The 21,867-nt window shown below is 37.2% G+C and overlaps 1 protein-coding gene across 1 annotated transcript; it reads right to left on the reverse strand.

Moving 5' to 3' along the window:
- Positions 1-6,567: 6,567 nt before the first annotated feature.
- APOOL (apolipoprotein O like) lies at positions 6,568-17,233 on the reverse strand. The gene is made up of 9 exons (XM_026848819.1): positions 17,183-17,233; positions 16,009-16,113; positions 15,315-15,434; positions 13,745-13,799; positions 12,740-12,838; positions 11,545-11,636; positions 10,478-10,564; positions 8,690-8,846; positions 6,568-6,963 (listed from the first exon to the last, which is right to left on the reverse strand). Exons 1-9 carry the CDS (start codon positions 17,231-17,233, stop codon positions 6,866-6,868), a joined length of 864 nt encoding a protein of 287 aa, XP_026704620.1. The 3' UTR covers positions 6,568-6,865.
- Positions 17,234-21,867: the final 4,634 nt, after the last annotated feature.

Below are 21,867 nucleotides of genomic sequence, written 5' to 3' on the forward strand. Positions count from 1 at the left end.
TGCAGGGCACGCTGGTCCTGAAGCTAACAAACGGGTGAGACAGGAGCCAAGAAGGAATCCTGTAATTGTATGTGCATCTACTATTACGTTTTTGTGGGGTTTTGCAGTTGTGTTTCCTTTCAGAGAAAAGACTAGAAAATGCCCCTCTGGCAAGGAAGAATAGCAACAAAACCTGACACCTTAGTACACCCCCACACTGTCATCTTGCCTTTTTATTATTTAAAAAGGCTTTTTAAAAATTCTCAACATTTGCTGCACAACAGGATCCCAAATATGTGATGGCCTCTGTGTGAATGATTTGACATCCTGAAGAACTATACAGGAAGAAATGCAGATACACCCAAAGTTTGTCAAAGATTAACTGCATTGGAGTTTAAGTTAGCACAAGCATTGTTTTTTTAGGATGATGCCTGTGAAATTTCTCCCTAACCGATACAATCCCAATGTGGATTTCTTCATTTGACAGGAGCTAGCTGCTTATGAAAGCATGCCAAATGCAGTTACATTAACAGCAAAAGGTAAACTTTCACCTTTACTGTTTAAAGGATAAATAACGATCTGTAAAAATCAATGCCTAGCACATTCTTGAAAGAATACTGCTTTGGCTGAAAGCCCAACAGCATTTCATTTTACAGCAGATGATAAGGCTGATCCTTAGCCCGCCAGGAGACTGCTTTAGAAGAGACCCTCACAGGAACAGAGAAATTAACATATACCTCAGTAGAAAAAAATTGTCTGATCCTTCTTCAGAGGTAAGGCAGAAGTGGTGAAGTATCAGTTCATACACATGCTTTGTTCTAGTTGACAGGGAATTTCCCCTCTGGTTCAGCTCACAGCTGCTGAATGCCAGTACTTGAGGGTGTGTGACAAGCGAACACCTTTACCTAGGGCTTTTAAATTTGATTGAGACAAAAATGCAGAAACGTAATTTGCAATTTTTACTCTGGTGAGATGTTCTAATGAAGGCGATTATAAGCCCCAAACTACTGACTTTCTGTTGTTGGCACTTCACTGAATGCAACAGGTTTGGATCAGGCCTCACGGAGGGTGGCAGAGGCCATCAGTAGGTTTCTCTTTTTAATGACTACTTAGGTAACAACAAATAAAACCCATGCCCATAGGCCCAAACAGCTGTTTGCTTTTTATCTCACAGCATACCTACTTCTTTCTCTCATTGCCTTAGATTCTGGAACACAGCAACATCAAGTGGAAAGTTATACATTCTATAATTACAGTCTAGGTAGACTACACTTAGGCTCATTTTACTTGCTCAAATAGAGAGCTACAACTAAATCAAAGTTACTGACCAAAATTAATGGTGGAAGCTGGCCAACTGCTCCTTTGCTTTAATCTTAACTCATTTCAGATCTGCTTCAAGATGGCTTTGGAGAACACTCACTGTATCGCTGCAGAGGTTCCCAGGGAGGCACAAACAGAAAGCTACCGATTTCTCAGATACTGGTATTAGGACTGCTACAAATAAAGCACAAAAAGTCACCAATGCTTAAAACCAGGATAGCTCCAATTTAGAACTATTACCTGGTCACAGCAAGGGAAACACAAGGAATTTCTTTCAGTTGTTTCAGTAAAAGCAGCCTCCTAAAGCCCATAACAACAGGGCAAAGTACTAACTGCACCTTGAATAATGATGTTCTGACTGAGCCCCGCAGTAAATGCAGAACTCCCAAACTGTGTCCCTTTCACCATTTCTGAGCCAGTGATGAAACTGCCATTTCCCTCTTTTCTCCTTCTACCACTTGTTAGTACGTACTGATACACTTGGGGGTTTTGCAACACAAAACAGATCTAGCCATTTCACTTCAAAATTTAAAGAAGTTTCTTGAAATATAAAAATTAGTCTAACAACAAGATTTTCCAGCTTGTAGATTTCCTTCGCCTTAGCATTTCAGTTCAGTTTGTACACTTGCTCTGGTCTACAAGAAGAGCACAATACTATGGTAATATAAATAATATGATAACTTCTAGAATGGTTTCAATTACAGTCTTTCTTGACTGTAGCTTACAATCAGCATATATCTGAGCTTCACTTCTCAGAATCCCTGTAATTTAAAACAAAAACTACACACAATCCAGTACATACTTTTTTAAAGGAGCATTAGTATAGGCTTTGTCGGACACCACTTTCTTTTTAGATTTAAAATACAGTTTCTGTATTTGAACATGATTCAGAAATATCCCAAACTTTTACTACAAGATTACTGATGCATTAAAAAAAATCTTCAAAATATTTCCTAAATTATTCAAGAATCACGATAATCTGCCATTACAAGAGCCACATTACTTATTCACACATTTTTTCTTCTTTGAAGTAGTTACACTGTAGGTTACACCATGTATTACATTATTTACAACCCTCGGATTAGCAAATTACATTACCTGGAAGATTATCATGGAGCCACACTGAGGTAAATATATTTGCTATCTGCCTCATTCTTTTAACAGTATCTGTCATTCCTGCAGCACGGTTAAAAGCCTTCTTTTTTCCAAGTTCTGGGCTACAGCATTCTTTAGAAGAAACTACCAAGAAAAGAAAATGGAAGCACTTCTCAAAATTTAAGATGCATGAAAAACTGACTGCTGAGCATTAACGTCCTGCATGTTACCTTGGTGATTTCTTCCAGCAATGTATGTTTCAGTACTTCAGTGGTGAAGTTTCTTCCCCCAACATTAGTGAAACACGTGTGACTTAGTCATGTTTACCAATTAACTTTTAAATTGTACTTTAGAGAAAAGGAATTGACAGTTTGCCCTACAGATGAGACAACATACAGAAGTTAAACTTAATTTTTAGAAAGTATCTTATCACCCTTTATTTTCAGGTGCTTCACAACAATATGACAAAATAAAGTATCACAATCAGTTTTATGTAAATAAAAAAATGATTATCAGCAAGTTCCAAATCTCTATATATCGAATACAATCAATCATAAATAAAAAACATGCATTAAATTAAAACTGCTTCTAGATTATAAAATATCATGTGACCCAGTTCTTTAAGACAATAGATTTTTCACAAATATATAACTTACATCTTATAAAAATTACAGAATACATTCTTACTTTTATTATATTACTGTATTATTGCATTATGAAAGAAAATGTAAGTGACTATTAATGATACATTTGAGAGGCATTTCAAAGGTTTCATTATGAATTAATAAAACTATGTCTTTCAATACAACCTTCCCTGTGTAGTTGGGTTAATTTTTCATTGCTTAACAGCTTTGCATACTAGATCTGAAATCTTAAAGAGATCAAGTCAGGCACATATATTTAAAATGAGGACTCACAAACACAGCATAATGTAAATCTGAACTTGCTTTCTTAAAGCCATTGCATAGCACCTTTACTAGAAATTATTAATACACAGATGTGGCTACAGTTCCTTGCAGTTATCTGGAACAAGCCATCTGTAGAGTATGATCTAAAATGTGGAGGTTCAGATGTCTGAAGAGGACAAGCACCTTTTTAGATTTGACAAAGGAACACTTCACAAAATGGCAGCTGAGTAGTAAAGATTCACAGTCACCATTCCAGTATTGTATGAGAACAGATCAGTAATCTGATTTGGGTGCCTTCATTTCAGCAAATACATTCCAAACTTCTCTCCATCTTTTTTGGTACCTCTAGCAATTTCTCTTATCGTGTATCTCACATGGGTGGACAAGACAATGACTGACTAATAGAAGTTTATGTTCACAAAGAACTATTGTATCATATTCCAGGTTTTACTAAAAAATCCCGTCCCACTGTTAATAAATCTATGCTCTTGGGCAGGCAAATACCAGCTGAGAGATTGATTATGGTCTTTCTGAAAGCAGAGAACACACCCAGACAGGTTACAAAACTTTTCATACTACTTTTGTCTCATTTTCTTTGGCTGCAGACAGGGAAACAGTTGTCTTTAGCTGTATCTGTTTCAGTGCCAAAACAGAAGCCTCTAATTTTAGTCCCAAATTTTAGTTCCAGCATTCAACTGTGTGGGGATATTAAACAAAATTGACTGAAAACAAACACGCAAAAAATTACCATGTCTTGTAGGGAAGAATGAGAAATCTCAACTGACCCCAAAACTAAACTAAAAAGTGTCATCATGAGGCAAACCCTGGACTGGAATAAACCTGTGCTGGCTCACTCCTCTTGTCCACCAAGAAGAAATGACACAGCACAGGGATAGCATTTTATGAGCTCTAGAGCTGCATTCCTCATACTGTTCATTCATCAAATTTTAAGTTATGTCCCAGAAAACATATCTAAGACTTCGGAATGATGATTTAACTCTCAGGTATAGTTCTATTACAATTTTGCCCTAAAGAGGAATCTGAGACTGAAATACAGCCTAAGGACAGCTTTGCAAATCCTGTCCATTTTACAGCATGAACTTCTTGTAAGATCGAAGGTTGAAACACAAACTGCATGAAACATCTAATACTTGACTGCCCAACCACCAGCGATCTGCAGATCAGACGCTTTCAGTTCTGTCATGAGATTTCAGTGCTAATGACCTTAAAGTATGGTAAGGACCCAAACAGCTTTTGGCACTGCAGGTCCATTTTCAGGCCTGCTCTTGCCTGGGAAGTGCAGACATGCTTGTCCCTTAACAGCTACCCAAGGCAGCTTCTCTTCCTGCTCCCAGAAAACTAATTCCTGTGCATAGTTTTCCATTACGTACCAAAAAACATCACTACGGTAAAACCCTACAAAATCCATGCAAACCTGCATCACCTTACCTTTCTTGTTGACTTGCTGCAGTAGCGTATCGCTCAAAGGACCTAAGTTAGAATTTAAATAGAATCTAGGAGTAGAGCAGATGGCTTTTCCTTTATGCTTTTTATCCAGAATCTGATCAAAGGGAGACAGATAATAATACAATGTCTGCCATCCAGTCTTGCACTTCAAAATTATCATTTCTTCACCATTTTCACTTCCTGCCTTATGTCTTCATCCGTTTCCCTGGAAATGGTACACGAAGCCCAGCCATCTAATTTTTCTACTCCTCTCCCTGTGATGGAACACTAAATGTGTCTTGTCCAGGAGCTCTGTGAAGATTGATTTAATATCCTCTGATTGCTGCCTGAATTCTGACAGTTTCCTGGGCCTTAAGAAATAAAACACATTAAATTCTAAGTCAGGTGTCTCAAGCAAGTTTAACAGAATTCTTCTTCTTTAAACTTCACACTTACTAACTCTTCGTTGGACTCTGTGTAACAAAGTCCAACACTGTGCCTGAAATTTGGATTCCAAAATATCAATACTCATCTGTTTCTGAACCATCATAAAAGCCTTACTTACTCTTACGCTCATTCACCATTTGTGCCTTGTGCACACTCTACTGTGCACTATCCCCTCACAACTTCTGCTAGTCCCACGGTGACACCAGGAATTCTGTTTGCCCGTATTTCACCAGTCATTTGCCTTTGCATTAGCAGCCTTTAGAATAAGGAATCAGGTTGCAGAATCTCTTCTTCTCGAAAACAGGAGCAGATATCCCTTCACTGCTGGGAATACACTGATATGAAGCAGCATTTCTTTTCAGGTCAAAGTCTTCCAGCCAAACTACCTGTTTGTATAGCTTGTTATTCCTTCCCCTCATCAACTTTACAACAAAGCACATTTTTTCATTAATTGAAAGATAACAGACATCAAGGACAATGTACCAGCACAGTGTCCTTTTGCAGTTTATGTGTTAGGGGAGTGCCACAGCAGCTACAGATGAGATCACCTCTAGGCAGCAGGCTGATCACCACTGTGTACTGATAACGAGTTGTACTTTGTTCAAGGAAGACCAACAGATCTACTCCAGCCCTTCCAAGAGTGTTTTGAAGAGGAATGGAGGATGAACAGAAGTAGAGTGACATATACAATGATAAAGGTGGTGTTCAAAAGTTTCATCCTAGAAAACTTAATCTTTCTAATTTCATTCTTATGGAAAAAGACAGGATTTCACAGAAATCTTCCCAAGATCATTGGGTACTGCATACAAACTTACTGGAAAAAAAAGTTGGCTGCCTATTACCTCTGTCTATTACTTGTCAGCGCTTTAAACCTCAAATATTACAGGTTTCCAACTTCCTAAACATTGCTAATGCATTCTATATAAATTCAAACAGTATCAGTTTCTTGGATTAACCAATTTGCATACAGTTCTTCACAGTATTAGAAGAAAGTGAAAACTAATGCATAGTCTATAAGGGATGTTTCAGAAATGAATTGTGTTTTTCCTTCCAACTTAAGTGACATTTAAATACATAAGAAGCATGCAGGATAAGAATTCATTTCCGTTCACCTTTGTGAAAGAGGCAAGCAACAACACATGACTTTGCAATGAAAAAAAAGTGCCTTGTTTATACAAGCATTAAAGTTAATGCTATTTGTAGAACAACTGACTTTTTAAGGATACTCAGACCAATAAGAAGCTGCACTTCATTCCAGAGCTGAAAGAAAAAAAAAGCAGCCTCTGCAAACCCCACCATCACATTCTTCTTTCAGATCAATGAACAGCTAAGCCTAAGTATAGACATACATTTACATTTTCAAATATCCTTTGTGAAGTGACATTTATTAACAAGCTCGGCACAGAGAAACCTCATTGTGAGAAGACACTGACAAATCTCATTTTCTCAGTGTCTCGCTAATGACAATGAGTGAATTCTCACTGCTTGTAAGTAGTGAGAAACAAAACAGTCACTAGACAGAATCACCTAAGTCAATAATACAAACTGGGATATAAGAAAATACCTGATGTAATTATACCTCACAGAGTATGCATTGTAAGAGTTACTCCTTCCCTTCTTCCCTCCCCCTTATTTGTGAAACTTTGCAAAGATTTGTAAGCAGATTTGTCTTAGCTTCTGGTACTGTACATATCCACATCTTCCGGGCTGGACTGACCATGGTCCACAAGTTTTGGATCAGGCTTAAATTTTGGTGTCTTCACTGTTCCTGTTAAGAGATATTAAAGAAATTAATTTTTTAAAATATATATTAAATATATATATTTTTGAGCCATATATATATTACTTTGAGCCATGACACATTTTAAAAATTACTGTATTTACCAAACACAAAAGATCAAAATATGTATGTCCTAGTTAAAACTATGGAAGTGATACAGGACAACGAAGGCATGTTGTAGTTATGAGCATACAGCAGGTCTTCTTCCTACTCTTTACAGCTTAATACTACTTCCTGAACACAACAGGGTGAGAGAAGAAATAGTGATGCTTTGCCCTACACATGGAAAGGAAGGGAAAGTTTGGAAAAAAATCCAGTCTTTCTTCGCCCACTACTCCCAGGAGCACAGCTGTGTCCCAAACCCACCTGATCAGTATCTTCCCTGAAGCTGGTACCAGATGGTAAGAATTCCAAACGAAGACAAACACTCTTACCTAGTTTCACTTCCTGACTTGCAAAAGCAATGAACTAAGTTTACTGAAACACTGAGCCCTCACACTCATCCTGCATGAAGACTGACATATTTTATGATACTGTCATTCCAGAGGATGTAAGAGAGTGTAAAGGCAGGTTTTCTAGGACTGTGCCTCCTACTACTAGTCTGATGCTTCTCCAGCTACATCAGCTGCTTTAACAAAGGCTGTTACGGTCTCCTAAAAGCTTTGCCCCATTTAGACTAGTGAAAATAAAGTCTCTGACTCCACAGATTAATTCAGGGCATGGACATTTTTGGCTGTATTAGGGACATGAACTAATTCCATCCATGAAAGCAAAGACAGAAGATATCTATATCCATAAAACCATTAAAGACAGTCTGGCCTGAAGCAAATGTAAAAGCAGATCAAAGCATTCCACAAACTAAATCAGAAAAAACTACAGGTGCAAAGCAAAGAAAGATGTGAGTGTATATTATAGTGAAAATAAAAATAATTAAAACTCCATCCAAATATATTCTGCTTGCCATTCAGAAGAAAAAAAAAAGTTCTGGTAAAGAAGTAAGTTTAAGTGATGAGTAAAATTCAGAAACTGCTCCTACAAAAGTTTAACAGTGTTTTAAAACAAATTTAGTTCTCCTTTAATAGGTAATTCCACTATTTCTCTTAGTAACTGGCCTATCAAAATATCTGTATGATAAATATGCTGTTACATGATCTAGTTGATTATCTCAACCATTTAAGATGAACAAAGAACACCACTGCAAAAAACCTAGCAAAATAAAATCCAATGCTCTATTTGTCAATTATACATTCCTCTTTTACCAATATCTGGAGATACAGAACCCAGACAGAGAAATGAACAGTAATTCAAATTAGCAGTTGTCACAAAAATCCAGCAGTATTCCTTTAAATTACACTTACGGTATTCTGACAACAGAAGGATAATTTAAAGTAGGTCTCTAAGAGAAGTACTTGATGATATCTCATTGCTAACAATACAGGCAATGGTCCACACCACACGGAATGAAAGAAAACATTACTGAGAGAGGACAACACATATATAAGAATTCTGATATTGTGACAGGGTCCATGATGAGAAAATTATCACCTCCTCGAGGCTCTGAAGCATATATTAAATGACAGCGTGTACAACGCGTTCTCGAGAATAATACGCTATGACAGCCTGCTCCGTTTTAAAGCAAGGGTAGCTACAAAATTAAGTTGAGTAATTGGATTTGTGAGTTGCCCTGAGATTACACTTGAAATGTTTAATTCACCTGATGAAGGCACTGGGTCTTTATTACTCCAAGACTCTACTGGAGAAGATTCTGTTCTGTTAAATGATCTTGACTCAATAGCAGACTCAGGTTTTGTACTCGAAATTTGTTTCTTTTTCTTATCTTCTTCTGTAACTGATTTTGACTCTTGCTGCACCTGTGAACCAAACATTAATTAAAAACATGCACAAGGGTATATGCTTAATACATTATTTCAGACCTGAAAGCTCATTTTTTGAATGAAATTATTTTCAGATATGACATCATACAATGATACTCAGATAGTAACGTTAAAGCCAGCTGCACACAAGGGACACAGCTGGAAAAAATAAAATGCATGAAAGAACACCACAGTTCAGATACAATAACCTCAAATTCACATATAAGGCAATTTACTTTGTCGTGAGCATATACTTAAGTCTGATACTGTGCTTTTACCCGAGACTCTCCAAGTACTTCACAAGGAGGTCACTGTTCATCTGCAGACGACGAACCTATAGTCTTACACAAAACTGAAATTGCATTTAGTTTTTACAGGACACTTAGTACGTTAGTTAACAGAAGATGGAAAGATAAATCATAGTAACACCCTAGTAATGAAAAATAATAAAGTGTTTTGGGAACAGGCTTCACTCAGGGGAAAAAATAAAGTTGTTCTATAAATACTGCATCAATTTTTGTTTCGCTATCAGTTTAATGACATTTATCTGAATCTTATTTTCAAAGCTCAGAATTCCATTTGTGCTCCTCAGTGGAAATAAAAAGGTGAGGATTGCATACAAATGAACACCATAAATTTAAAGCAAAATACTTCTAAATGTTAATACAACCGAGAAACTGTCTTTTTTTTAAAAAAAAAAAAGGAAAAAAAATCACTGTGTAAAACTGAAATTTTACCTAGGGGAGTACTACTTTTGCTAAGGGTTTACGAATTTCCATTGGAGAAAAACCCTTTCAGGTTGCAGGAAAAAAAAAGTGTTTAATTCTGGGATGTAGTAACCCAAATTCTGTACGTAATTTCTGTGAGGTTAGTATTTCCCTTTACTTAGTGCTGGCAAGGCCTCACCTGGTTTACTATGTCCTTTTTTGACCACTTCACTTAAAAAAACCAAACACACACAAACACCCCTTAAAAAGAAGAGAGAAACTAGAGAAAGCTCAGAGAAGAATAAGAACTATATACGAGTTAGAAAGGCTGCTCTATAAGGAAAGGTTATACTAGGGAGAAGATAATGTCAAAAACTGTGATCAATTTTGTATACATAATAGGTCAATATAAAGAGGTTACTGACCATTTAGTCACTATGGCTGCAGTGAGGACAGACAAGAAAAAAAATAAAATCAGACATGGACAATTTATATCACAGGGGAATTAAAACAGACTACCTGGAAGGATTAAATATAAGGGATTCCTACATAAGAACAAGCTAGTCATACCTACTGTAATTCTGTGTGTCTATCTTAAATTCAATGGTCTGCTCAGGACCAAAGCTTGAATCAGAATGGATTATTGTGTCAAGATGAAAAATGAGTTAGAAGAGAAACTCAGTATTCTCTTGTGCATCTTGCACATATTGTGGGACTACATAGGGGGTCTCAGTATCTCCTGGTCTGAAAGGTAACAAATATGACATCAATTAATCACTGAAGTTACAAAAATATCAGAGGGGGCTTTGTGCTCCACTTGATCAATTAGTAATCTTCAACAGTATCAGCAGAATAGTACATGACCTTCTAATTTACTTTTTTTTCTCTCCCTTTGAATTTATGGGTTACAGGAAAGCCTACCTTAGTGACATCTTCCTTTTTTGCCCATAGTGATCGCACAGCTTCATAGGTTTGACGGCTTGCAGAAAATAACTTTCTCCCTGTTACCTATTTTTTTAGAAAAAATGTAACTTAACAACAGCTTTAAAAATACTAAGATACACAGACCATTCAAATGAAATGCATCTTATTTGCATGAGAACATGCTTGACCTCATACTAAGACATTTTAATCATCTACTTTTCAAGATTTAGTGCATATTTCTCTTACATCAAGCAAACCTGAAATAATGTTTACATAGGTACTAGAAATCCACAGGCAGCATTCACAGGCTATAACCCCCTACTCAAAAATGAAAATGAAACCTGATCAGCAAACAGTGTTTTGGCAATGTCAGCGCAAAGTTTTCTGTCAAATCTGATCATTTAACTAAAAGACTGGCAAGTCCTAGAACCAGACAAAACTTGCTAAACTAAATTTTCCTATCTCATCAGAAGTGCAGTTTTGAAACTATATATACAAAGTTCATCAAGGAACTACGAAGAATCCTTATGAAGCAGCATGTGCCTTTCTAAATAGGGAAACACTGGAAAACTATAGAGGAGAAAGAGATATATAGACTTTACATCCTGCTTTTCAATTCACTTTGTGTGTAGATAAGTACTATATGAAAATAATTCTTGCACACAAAATATTAAGTATAATTCTGCTTTTCTACATGAACAGCTAAGATATGTTCTATTCAAGTAGACAACAAGATGACAGTAATTAAAAACCAAGGAATTCTAACAGGAAATGCAATTGTACAGTATCTCAAATTGCCTATCTATCAAGTTTAATAAGGCTTTATTTTTTATTTACTTTTATTTCAACAAGATAATCTTTATTTACTTGAGAAATTAAGATTAAAAGTTGAGAGGCTGCATTTGTATATTCAGTTATTTCATCACCCCTGTGATGCCTTCTATGTTTTAATGAAGATGTATGTGAATTCTGAGTCCTAGTCCCATGATGCTTCATTCAAGTGAAATGGGATTGCTATGACTAAATTCACTGTTAATCCAATATTCAAATACAAGTAAACTTACCTTGGCAATCACCACTGACTGAGCTGGGTAACAAACAGAAACTCCTAAAGCAGTAAGTCCCAAGGGATAAGCAATTTTCTTAAATCTAGAATCTGTATAAAGCCAAATATTTCAAATAATTAGACACTAATGAAATGTAAAGCTAAGCAGTTATATCAGTTAAGAACAACTTTTTAACCGTTGCTTACATCAAACTTATCCCCATTAGGGCTGGAGAAGAGAATACAGGATGTGATTATAGTTTAGTGCAATTACATTTGCAGGAGATACTGATATTCTGAACAGAAATAATCCCACATTAGATTTTCCCATGTTGTGAAAAATGAGAACGTCTGTGTCATCCAGGAGCTGCTGTGGTTCTTCACCAGCTCCACACACACTCTCTGGAGGACACAGACTGCAGCCCCTGGAGCAGCCAGGAGCCTGGAAACTGGGGCCTCTTTGTTCAAACGCAAGAACAGCTGGGCCAGGCCCAGGTTCCTGTTTGTTGACAAGGAGCCCTGATGAAAGATTCTCAAGCCCAAGCCTTTTTTTCTTTTTTTTTTTAAAAAAAAATCTGTCCACCAAAAAGTAACAGGGATACAAGATAACTCTTTTTCTAATTTGTCAGTATTCTGATTAACCTCTTTACTTCGGAAATATTCAGACAGACACACACTCAGGTGGTACAGATTAACATTTTGTGAACAATATTTCCTGGCAGGTTAAGTATTAGTCCTCCAATATTTCTCTTGAAAGGAGAGGTGGCTGTATCTATTCAATTACCCTTTTGGCTTCGAAGCTGCCAAAACCCTCCCTTCCGCTGTGTATTCTCTTGTACCTGTTTGACAAATGCCAACACTCTTTAGCTTCTTTCTTCTAAGTTCCCTTAGTTTTCACTATATTCAGTAACCTTAGCGGTTCATTTGTCTTTAATTTCCTCCCATATACACAGCTTTTGAAAACCAACAATGAACAGACTCAAAACAAGTGTCCTACTCTGAATTTCTGTTGAAACAATCCTGCTCTGTGTGGTCTTTGCCAGCTTCTAAAAGAAATATTTAATAATATCCCTTCAATTTATCAGGAAGGATTTTTTTTTTTTTTGTAATACTAGTTACACAGGTTTTTGCCCATGTTTCAAAAAAATCTTTTGACCATTAAAATTACTACATATTCAACACACCAATAACAAAAAGTAAGCCAAACACCCTACCTTTTCTTGCCAGCACTATGCCAGCTAGGCCTGATACTGTAATTACACCAACTTTGGGAAGAAATTCTGGTGGTGGATTCTTCAGGTAAACATAAGCATCTTAAAATTAAACAAAATAAAAAATAAAAGAAAAGCAGCATAGCAATTCAATATTAATCTTTTTATTTCTTAAGTGGGAAATAAAACAAAGATGGAAGTAAAATTATAAATATCCCAAACTGAAAACAGTCCAAGACTAGATTTTTTGTTAATGAATGAAGCTGCCTTATTTTCCAGGTGCACAGTCTGCAGTCTGTCTCAAAACACAGCAGCAAAGCTAACAGTTGTTCCCCTTAGATACTTTTTTATGTCTTGTAAAATGTTAGTCCTTAATAAAGGAAAAGGAGAGTTTTAGGTTTGGATTTTACTTTGAGTTAATATAAATTCAATAATACAATACATATTTCAGAATCTCCAAATATACTATTTTATGGAAAATAACTTTTAACTATAGTTTCTGATACTGAACTTGAATGCGAATACTACTTGTAACTTGTGGTGGAATTAAGAAGCCTGTTTTATAATTAAGGGAGGCTGTGGAATTTCCACCCCTGGAGATGTTCAAGACCTGACTGGACAGAGATGTAAGCAACCTGCTTTGGCCCTGCTTTAAGCAGGTGACTGGACTAGACTATAGAGGTGTCTCTACAGAAAGCTCTATGAATCTATAGACCTTCCAGTTCCAATGATTCCAGGATACTGTTATTTTAAAATTAAGATCAAAGGAAAAAGAAATACTATTTAACTGGTCATTCCTCCCAGTTGAGGAAAGCTAGGAAAAGCCACACTGAATTAAAAGTCATCCCAGATTTTTCCCTTCACACTTGCAGAAAGTTTTCCAGTACCCTCCCTTCCACCCTGTCCTTCTCCTCTCCCCTGTAACCAGAATTTGCTGTTTCAACCATCTGTCTGTGACAAGGGGAAACAACAGAAAATGCTCAGTTCAAAAATATGTGATGTGCCTACCTTTTCCAAACTGAATTGAATCCACTATTCCATTTTTAACAAAGACAAAAGCATCCTAAAAAAAAAACCAAAATAAATGTAAAATCTTTGTAAAAGTAGATGTTTTCAGTACAAAACTACTCAACTGATACATACTGCTCAGAACAATGAGACAAATATTATGTAACAAAAAAACCCAGATCAGTGAACTTCTACAGAGGCAGTGTTGAGATCTATACCATTTTTGAATACCGTATTTGTATTTTTAAAACTTCTATCCATATTTAATTTCAAAAAAAATCTCTTTAATATAGCAAGAACACTTTCAAAATTGACATCTCGGGAACAAAACTGTAGGGAGGCAAAACATCTGGATGCCAACGGTATAACATAAGGAAATTCAATTATAAAATACAATCTCCTCTTCCCTAGAGAGACGTACCCATTAAAACTGACTTTGTAAAAAGTGCTCAGTTTCGCTGAAGACAAGCAACACTAACTTGATCTAAGATGTGTGCTCAACTAGTTTGCATCACTGCCTTCAAACTGCTCAATTTATTTAATTACAAGTTTTTCTTTATCCAGAAAAAATCCCCTTCTATTAGCCTATTATTAGTATCATTGTCCTCAGAATGCTAATCAAATTGAGTAAATACTCATTTTTTAGAAGATTAATGAAAAAGAACATGATCTCGAGTTATTTCATTTGTTTGCAGTAACACCGAATTTGTACCACCAGAGGTCACTGCTAGTCAATCTCTGAAACACCCACTTGATGACCAAGGGCATGGAAAAGTTGGATACAGATTTATACCTAAATTATTTCAGTTATACAGTCACTGACAAATTTTTCACAGACCAATGGAATAAAAATTTACACAAAATACAGGAAGACATTTTGATTTCCTTGCCTTTTTCAAATAATAGCATCTATTTTGTTTGTAAGAGAAAAACAACAGCATGAAATTTCTTATATCAACAACAGCCAGGGTAAAGAGTTGTGGTTTACCAGCAGTTAAGAGAATGGTGACAGGCATCACATTTTCATCTATGTCTGGAATATTCAATAACAGTGGGGAGGTATTTTTGATGACTAGTTAATAATAGCCTGCTTTCACAGCTGTACTGGATGCACTCAGTTTGCCTTTCCTAAAGTACCTAAATCAGGTCTTTTCAACCCTCCTTTAGATGCGGCTCACTCTCCCTCCATGGAATTTCAGACTCCTAAATGCTATCAAGTTCTGCTAGCAAGAATTTACCTACGTGACTCCTGTTGCTGTAGAATTTAACCAAGAGAGATTTCTGAACCTGACACTGTGGGTTGGCCTAGGTCTAGTTTAGCACTAACTGAAACAGACCTCTCTGATCTCACTGCTTTATGATTTGGAAAAGGGGGAGAATGCACAGGTTCCCTGTTACAAGCATGGTAAGAGAAAAAGGAGAGAAGGGTTCATTTTTGCATCTTAAATTGTAGGTGCATGCTAATACAAGGAACTGAAAAAATCTTCAGGGTGAAGTATGCAAGTTTTTCAATGCTTCAGTTAAGTGCTGTCAGGAATTGTAGAAAACTTTGGATGCAGGTATTTCTTACCTTGAACCACCCAATATAGCGGCCTGTTGTCTGTCTTACTGAAGAAAATTGCCTCTGCAAGTAACCAGGCTGTTCTTCAATGTATTTCAATCTCAGAGGCGGTGGACAGTAAATTGGAAGCTGGAAAGAAAAGCATAACAGTACCACAGGGACACAGTTTCGTGTACTGATTAGTGTTTACACTGACAGGTGTTTTGCAAGACTGCAAATCCTTAGTGTTCCCATTACCACGAACAAAACCTCTGTATCAAGTTATGCTCTTTTATATTTACAACCTTACTTTACACAAGCGTGGCTACAGGTTAATTCTTGAGAAAACTGCAAGTATTGTCTAGGTTCTAAGAAGCAGAACTACTGACTGATAAAAATAGCTTTTATTCAGAGAAAGCATGAGCAAGGATAGCTGGAAGATGCATGCATGTATTACTAGAAATTGTACAACATAATATCAGTATTATACTCTAACCTTTTCTAGCTTCAGTCTGAAAATAATGTAGTAATGAAAATGAGATAAAACTATTGTAACACTTCATGTTCTCTTTGTGCTGTAGTGGTCAGTTAGAAGGTAATTGTTATTATCACATCCTACTGAGCTATGTATTTTATTTACTGGGTGACATAATTCAATGGAAAGAGGTGGTATTCTGCAGGTTCTAGTATTATTTTAAAGACTAACAAACAGTAAGATTCTTACCTGATTTGGCTTCACCAGCTGACCTTTTGATTCCTGTTCTGTTGCCGCATATACAGTAATACATGCAAATGGCAGACCAGAAGAAACAGCTGCCAGCTTTGCCACCTGTGACAGACAGATGAAAAAAGGGAGTCTTAATGCAGAAATAACAAATTCACTTCAGTAAAGTCTGGATTTTACTACTGTGTTGTGCTTGAGCAAATATGGGATTAAACAGGTCACTTTTAAAACCTTTTAAAAACAGTATGCCTTTTAGGAACCTCTTCTACAAAGATTTTTTGCAAATTACAATGATAAAGAAAAAGCTAGAGATCACTGACAACAAAGTTATGTCTAAAATACCAGAAGAATTTTGTGTTCCAAGCATTGTTGATGCTTCCAGCATCCCTTAAGGTAAATTAAGTTCTAATCTATTCAACACACAGGTACTCCAAGTCAATGAATGACTCTTGTTTCAGAAAAAATCACCTCAACTTTATCTACAGGAATTCTCCATGATGTCAGACAAAATCTCATCTCCTTCCCCATTCACAGAACGGTTCAACTACCGTCTGTTTGGAATAACTGCGTGTCAACAATAAATGAAAATACACAGCAATAACTGGAATTAAGAACCACCTGCTTAACCTTTTGAATCATGGATATCACAATGCAAATTACAGAAATATAGGTTTGGTCATGAGTGTTTGATGTCTACTTAGAACATTAACGTGGGAAGAAGCATCGTATATTGCACAAAGCTTAAACTCAAATACATCTTCACATGAATATTTTTTAAATGACTGCCTTAAGATGCCAGCCAGAGCTGGCATTAAGTACACTGGCATACCATATTTTTAAAAACTTGCCACAATATGTTGAAGCATCTGCCACTTCGGTAGATTACGGTTGCTTATACATGTGAAGACTTTTCTGTTCTGTTCTTTACCTGAAGCATTTCTGAAACTTGAAAAATGTGAAAACAAGTATGAAAAACGTTCCCAGGATCTGCCTAGAGCTGATGGTGGTAGAGTACCAGGAAAACAGAAAAGAAGGGAAAAAAACCAACTTGATTTTGGGAAATACCTTAAATCCCTAGTATAAAACTCTACTATATCCTCATTGTTATCTCATCTTTCAAAGGAGTGGGGTTTACTCCACAGCGTTTAGTTATAGTGATGAAAACACAACAAACGTGAAGAAACGCAAAAGCACCATCCTGAATTAACTCAGGTTCACCAGACATCGATCACATGCAGATTAAACTACTCAAGACAGCAAAACACCACCACTTCTAAAGTAACTGTGCGATCATCATAGCAAAACTTCAGGATCACACAATCATGGTGAAACACAAAGCTGTGGGAGAGTGGAGGAGACAAAGGACGCTGCAATGATGAGGACTGTTAGGAAAGAAGGGGCAAGCAGGCAATGTCAGAGCTGAAAGCTCTAATGTATCTTACTAAAAATTATTCTTCAGTTGCATTTTCTGGCATGGGGACTAAGGGGGGGGTTACTTAAGTTTTCTTTATGCTGATGGTCTTTATTAATACACAGTATTCCCGCTCTTATACAGAGCTGGTGTGCCCCTTCCCTCAGCCTGAAGCACAAACCCTTCTTGTCAGCATAACTATAGCACCACCCTAAAACCTGGCTAGGGGCAGACAGAACCCCACCACTTTTTCTCTTCACGCCAGGTTGACATTATGAATTTTTTTAACAGTTACATCACCTGGAAGCGTCAAAATCCCCCACAGCTCCAGCACAGCCGGGCTGGCAAATCTCAGCTGGCAAGGCCACTCTGCAAACGCACCCATGTTGACCAGCATGAACTATTCTCTTAATTTACACTAGTGACAGAGCAAAACACTTCACCTTTGCAGATGAAGCATAACAGGCCTGGGGGCTCTGAACGGCCACCACATCGAGGTGACAGCCAGGGGGGACAGGGACAGGATGAAGATGAAGGCAGAGGCTGAGCGAGCTCCTCCTCCCACAGAGGCAGGCAGCCACTCAGCCAGGACTTGTGATAGCCACTGCCCATTTCCTCGCCCGGGCAGGGAGGGTTTACACACACCCCACACACACCCCACACACACCCAGGCATGGGAGCAGACACTTTGCAAGTTAAGCCAACAACACGTCTAGATTTGGAGGGGTGAGGGTGGGGGGAATACCAAAAATCACGTTACTAAAAACCTGTGTTTTTCCCATGTTGACATAGCTATGCTGGCAAGCATGGACACGGTCAGAAGGAAGATGACGGTGACAGCACTTCCAGAAATCTAGAGAGAAAAGTCCTACATATATGAAAATACAGCCATGCTGATACATGTATACTGACCAGCACCGTGCAAAAATTCAGTTAGTCACATGTTGACAACAGGTTTAACATACAACGCTGATTAATGTTAAACATCGATGATTTAACACACTTAGTACAACTCTGGTTACAACTGCTATACTGAGGAGTACTTGTCATTTTTTCTTTCGATGCCTAACATGACCACTTCAGCAGAAAAAGTCACCTGGAAGCTCTGTCAAGTCCACTGTGCCCACCCAGCACAGGAGAGCAGCTCGCCCAGCACTGAACAGCCCCAGGATACAGAAAATAAGTGAGAGAGGATGGCAATAATCAGAATATGAACCAATTAACACAGTAACTGTCTTTCTGGTAATGCTGCTTAGAGCAAAATGCCAGTCTGATCTACAGAAGATTATTGATAAAGGGACACGCACCCTCAAAGAGTCTGTATTTTTAAAGCATCATTAAAGTAAATGGTTTAAAATATATCGTAATTCAGATTGCCTCTTTCAGTACACGATGCTACCAAGACAACGTCCCAATATTCAGTAGATACTAGAAGAAAAATTAAATTAGAAGTGAGAAACCATGAAAAAGTTATATCCTTCACTTAACAATTTTGATTAATTTGTTCTAGAAATTCACAAGTTCTTTGTGCTAAATGTAAAAGAGAAAGCTGTACCAGGAATGATGAAAGTAGTCCAGTTCCTGACTGACAGTAATTGCTTCACTTTTGGATGCCTGAAGACAAATGCATAAATGTTTAAAAATCCAAGCGAACAGCTGTACTACCTAACATTTACACTGGCACAATTATTCCAAGGCTTCACTCTTTTCTATTGAGATCACAAAGAACTGAGGTGAAAGAAAAGCAACGTCACCTTGACTACATAAGAAGGTTCACTACTTTGAGCTGTCTATCCTATTCCTTTATCTAATGACTAGGTGTATTAAAAAACCTCAATTAGCTAAGTTGTTTCTTATTATTTTATTAAAATTACTTCAAAGAATATGAATTAAACAAGGAAAATCAGATAAAATCAGCTACTGTTTAGCTAAAGCAATTAATAGATATTTTACTCATGGAATCTTTTAAAAGAAGTTATTGAGAACTAAGAAATGCCAGGATCATGTAGTTGTATCAAAGCCTTGGAAAGAAGTACAGAAAAAAAACCCTTCAAGAAGCTCAAGCTGTAAAAAATTCTGGAATTACATGGTCAGCCAGTAGAATGGCTCCAGAACATCAGTCAGTAAGTGATTCAAACCAATGTTCTCTTTAATAAATTCAGGAATTTTTATTTTTTTTTTTACTTTAATAGTTCAACATCTGCTCTCCATTTTACTACTAGTTCTTCTTTTATATGAATTAATGCTCTGACCTAAGCCCTATGAGACCAACAAAAGAAAATCACCCAGTCCCTAATGGCGGCAGATCTAAATGCCAGCAGTTACAAAAGCCACAAGCCCAGATGACATCTTCTGGAGATTAATTCAGTATGAACATAGATCTAAACATCACCAGAACTGCAGATATTAGAAACAACCAGCCTTAATGCTCTGGATGGAGGCAGGGGGGAAGGTCAATGGCAAGAGTCAGAAGATTTCCAGTAATACCAGTGCCACGCTCCTGACACTGCCATCACCCTGCAACACATAGTACCAGCAGGTTGGTTTTTTTCCCCAGACATAAAAAGCACACTGGTTATTCCAAAGCACTAAAAAGTGCAGCCTAACAGACATGGCATTCTTTTTGATGAGAAGACTGAATAGCAACCATTTGCTGAAGAAATTTATTATACGCTCTCTAGCAGAAAATTGTTACAGATATGTCTCTTAATAGTAGAGCTAGAGTAAAACTAATCAAAATATAGTAATAAAACTGTCAAATGTACCTGGATAGTTCTGGCTTTGTTTGCATTTCAAACAATCTACTTCAAAGTGTTAGAATCTTATCAAAGATCAGAAATACAGATTCTACTAAAAAAATTTAAAACTACGTCAACAAAAAGAATTCGCTGTCTTCAATAAAAAAGATGCAGAACACAAACTAAAGCTTAATAAAACCATATATTTAATTTATGCTAATCTCCAAGACGTTAAGTATTGTTTCTCACTGAAACTGCAAATTCTGTATCCTTGCTTCAAGAATTGGAGGACAAATAAGGAAACTTGCCCTGAAGGTAGGAACAAGCCTCAAAATCAAAACAGGTAATCAAAGGAGTATATGCAAAATCCTGATGCATGTATATATATGTAAAAATACATATATAAAAATATATGTACCTTCTATATCATAAAATCAGAATCTACTAGCCAGATTAAAATAAGATTAACATTTTAGCAGCTGCTGGATGTTACATTTTCATTGGAGAGCTGTTAGTCCAGGAGTAAGAAGCACAAGTTTATGGTTTTCTGCTACCACTTAGATACCTTGAGGTAGAACAGAAAACTGTCTCAGATTGTTTTATTTTTCCCAGAAGCTACATAAAACATGAAAATTGTCAGAAGTTTCCAGGCCAAATCCAGTATTTTAATCTGGATATGTGTTTACAAATCTGTAATGACAGCTGCAAAAAACCCACACACAAGTGGAACAAAGTATCATTCCACTTCAAACTCAACTTACTGATACTCCACAGATTTGTTTATAATCTTTGTCTGTCGGATGGTAACCCACGGAGAGTGAAAACTTAACAAAGAATAAAAGTCTATTAATTTTTCATAGTAAATAATAAAGAACACAAGTTACGTTACATCATTTCACTAAAGGTACTGAAACATTCCAATTTATGTACTAAACGATATTACTTCAAGATCACCCAGGCATACAGCGAAGCCAAACACGGTTTCTTTTTTCAGGTACTTGTCTGATAACAAACTAAGGCAAAAACACTTCATTTTCATTCCCTTGGCTGTCCTCATTTGCACCATCTTTTTCTTTGCAGGTACATACAGATTTTAAATGCTTTGCCAAAATAAACATGAGGATACACGTGAGAGCAACCCATTCACCAATGTGACTATGAAAACTGGAAAGCCTGTTTAAATGTTTGAGAGAAAGCCTAGCTCTTGACAGGCACATCGTTCCCTGCTTAAAGACACTGTATTATCTCTACAATTAAAGATATTTTTGATACTCGTGACCCTGTCGGTTTGTAACTGAGTGATTTTAAGATCCTCATTTTAGTGATGTAGAACACCACTACACTTTACCGCCAAATTAGTACCTTGGTATTTCATCTCTCGAGTAAGGAGGGGAAGGTGTTTCAGAAGTTGTAAGCGGACGGAGAACAACCCCAAGAGAACTACTACTTCTACTCCCTGCCGTACAATTTAACCACCCTCTCAGCCCGGCTCTCTCTACCTCAAGTTCCGCATCGGAGAAAGCAGGAGACCGGTTATTTTCCTACTCCTCCTTCATCCGAGCCCCCGGTCCCCGGCTGAAGGGATGTCCCCACTCCCGAGATTCCCGACTTCCCGCCGGCTGGAGCCAGCCCCAGCGCACCGCTGGCAAGGGCCGCGCAGGGTGACCAGCGAGGGCTGGGCCAGCACCACCCCAGCGCCCCATGGGGCCT

This window comes from Athene cunicularia, assembly GCF_003259725.1.
Source record: "Athene cunicularia isolate RWA chromosome 4 unlocalized genomic scaffold, athCun1 chr4_part3, whole genome shotgun sequence".
Lineage (NCBI taxonomy): Eukaryota > Metazoa > Chordata > Aves > Strigiformes > Strigidae > Athene > Athene cunicularia.

What these genes read in the sequence shown, in the direction of transcription:
- APOOL (XM_026848819.1), bottom strand. Translation starts at nt 17,233, where the DNA reads ATGTCTGGTGAACCTGAGTTAATTCAGGATGGTGCTTTTGCGTTTCTT. An exon ending in CATAGTGCTGGCAAGAAAAG is followed by an intron (nt 11,637 to 12,739) that starts GTAGGGTGTTTG and finishes GGCTTTATACAG; the next exon opens with ATTCTAGATTTAAGAAAATT. An exon ending in AAAAGGAAGATGTCACTAAG is followed by an intron (nt 8,847 to 10,477) that starts GTAGGCTTTCCT and finishes TTTGGTTCACAG; the next exon opens with GTGCAGCAAGAGTCAAAATC.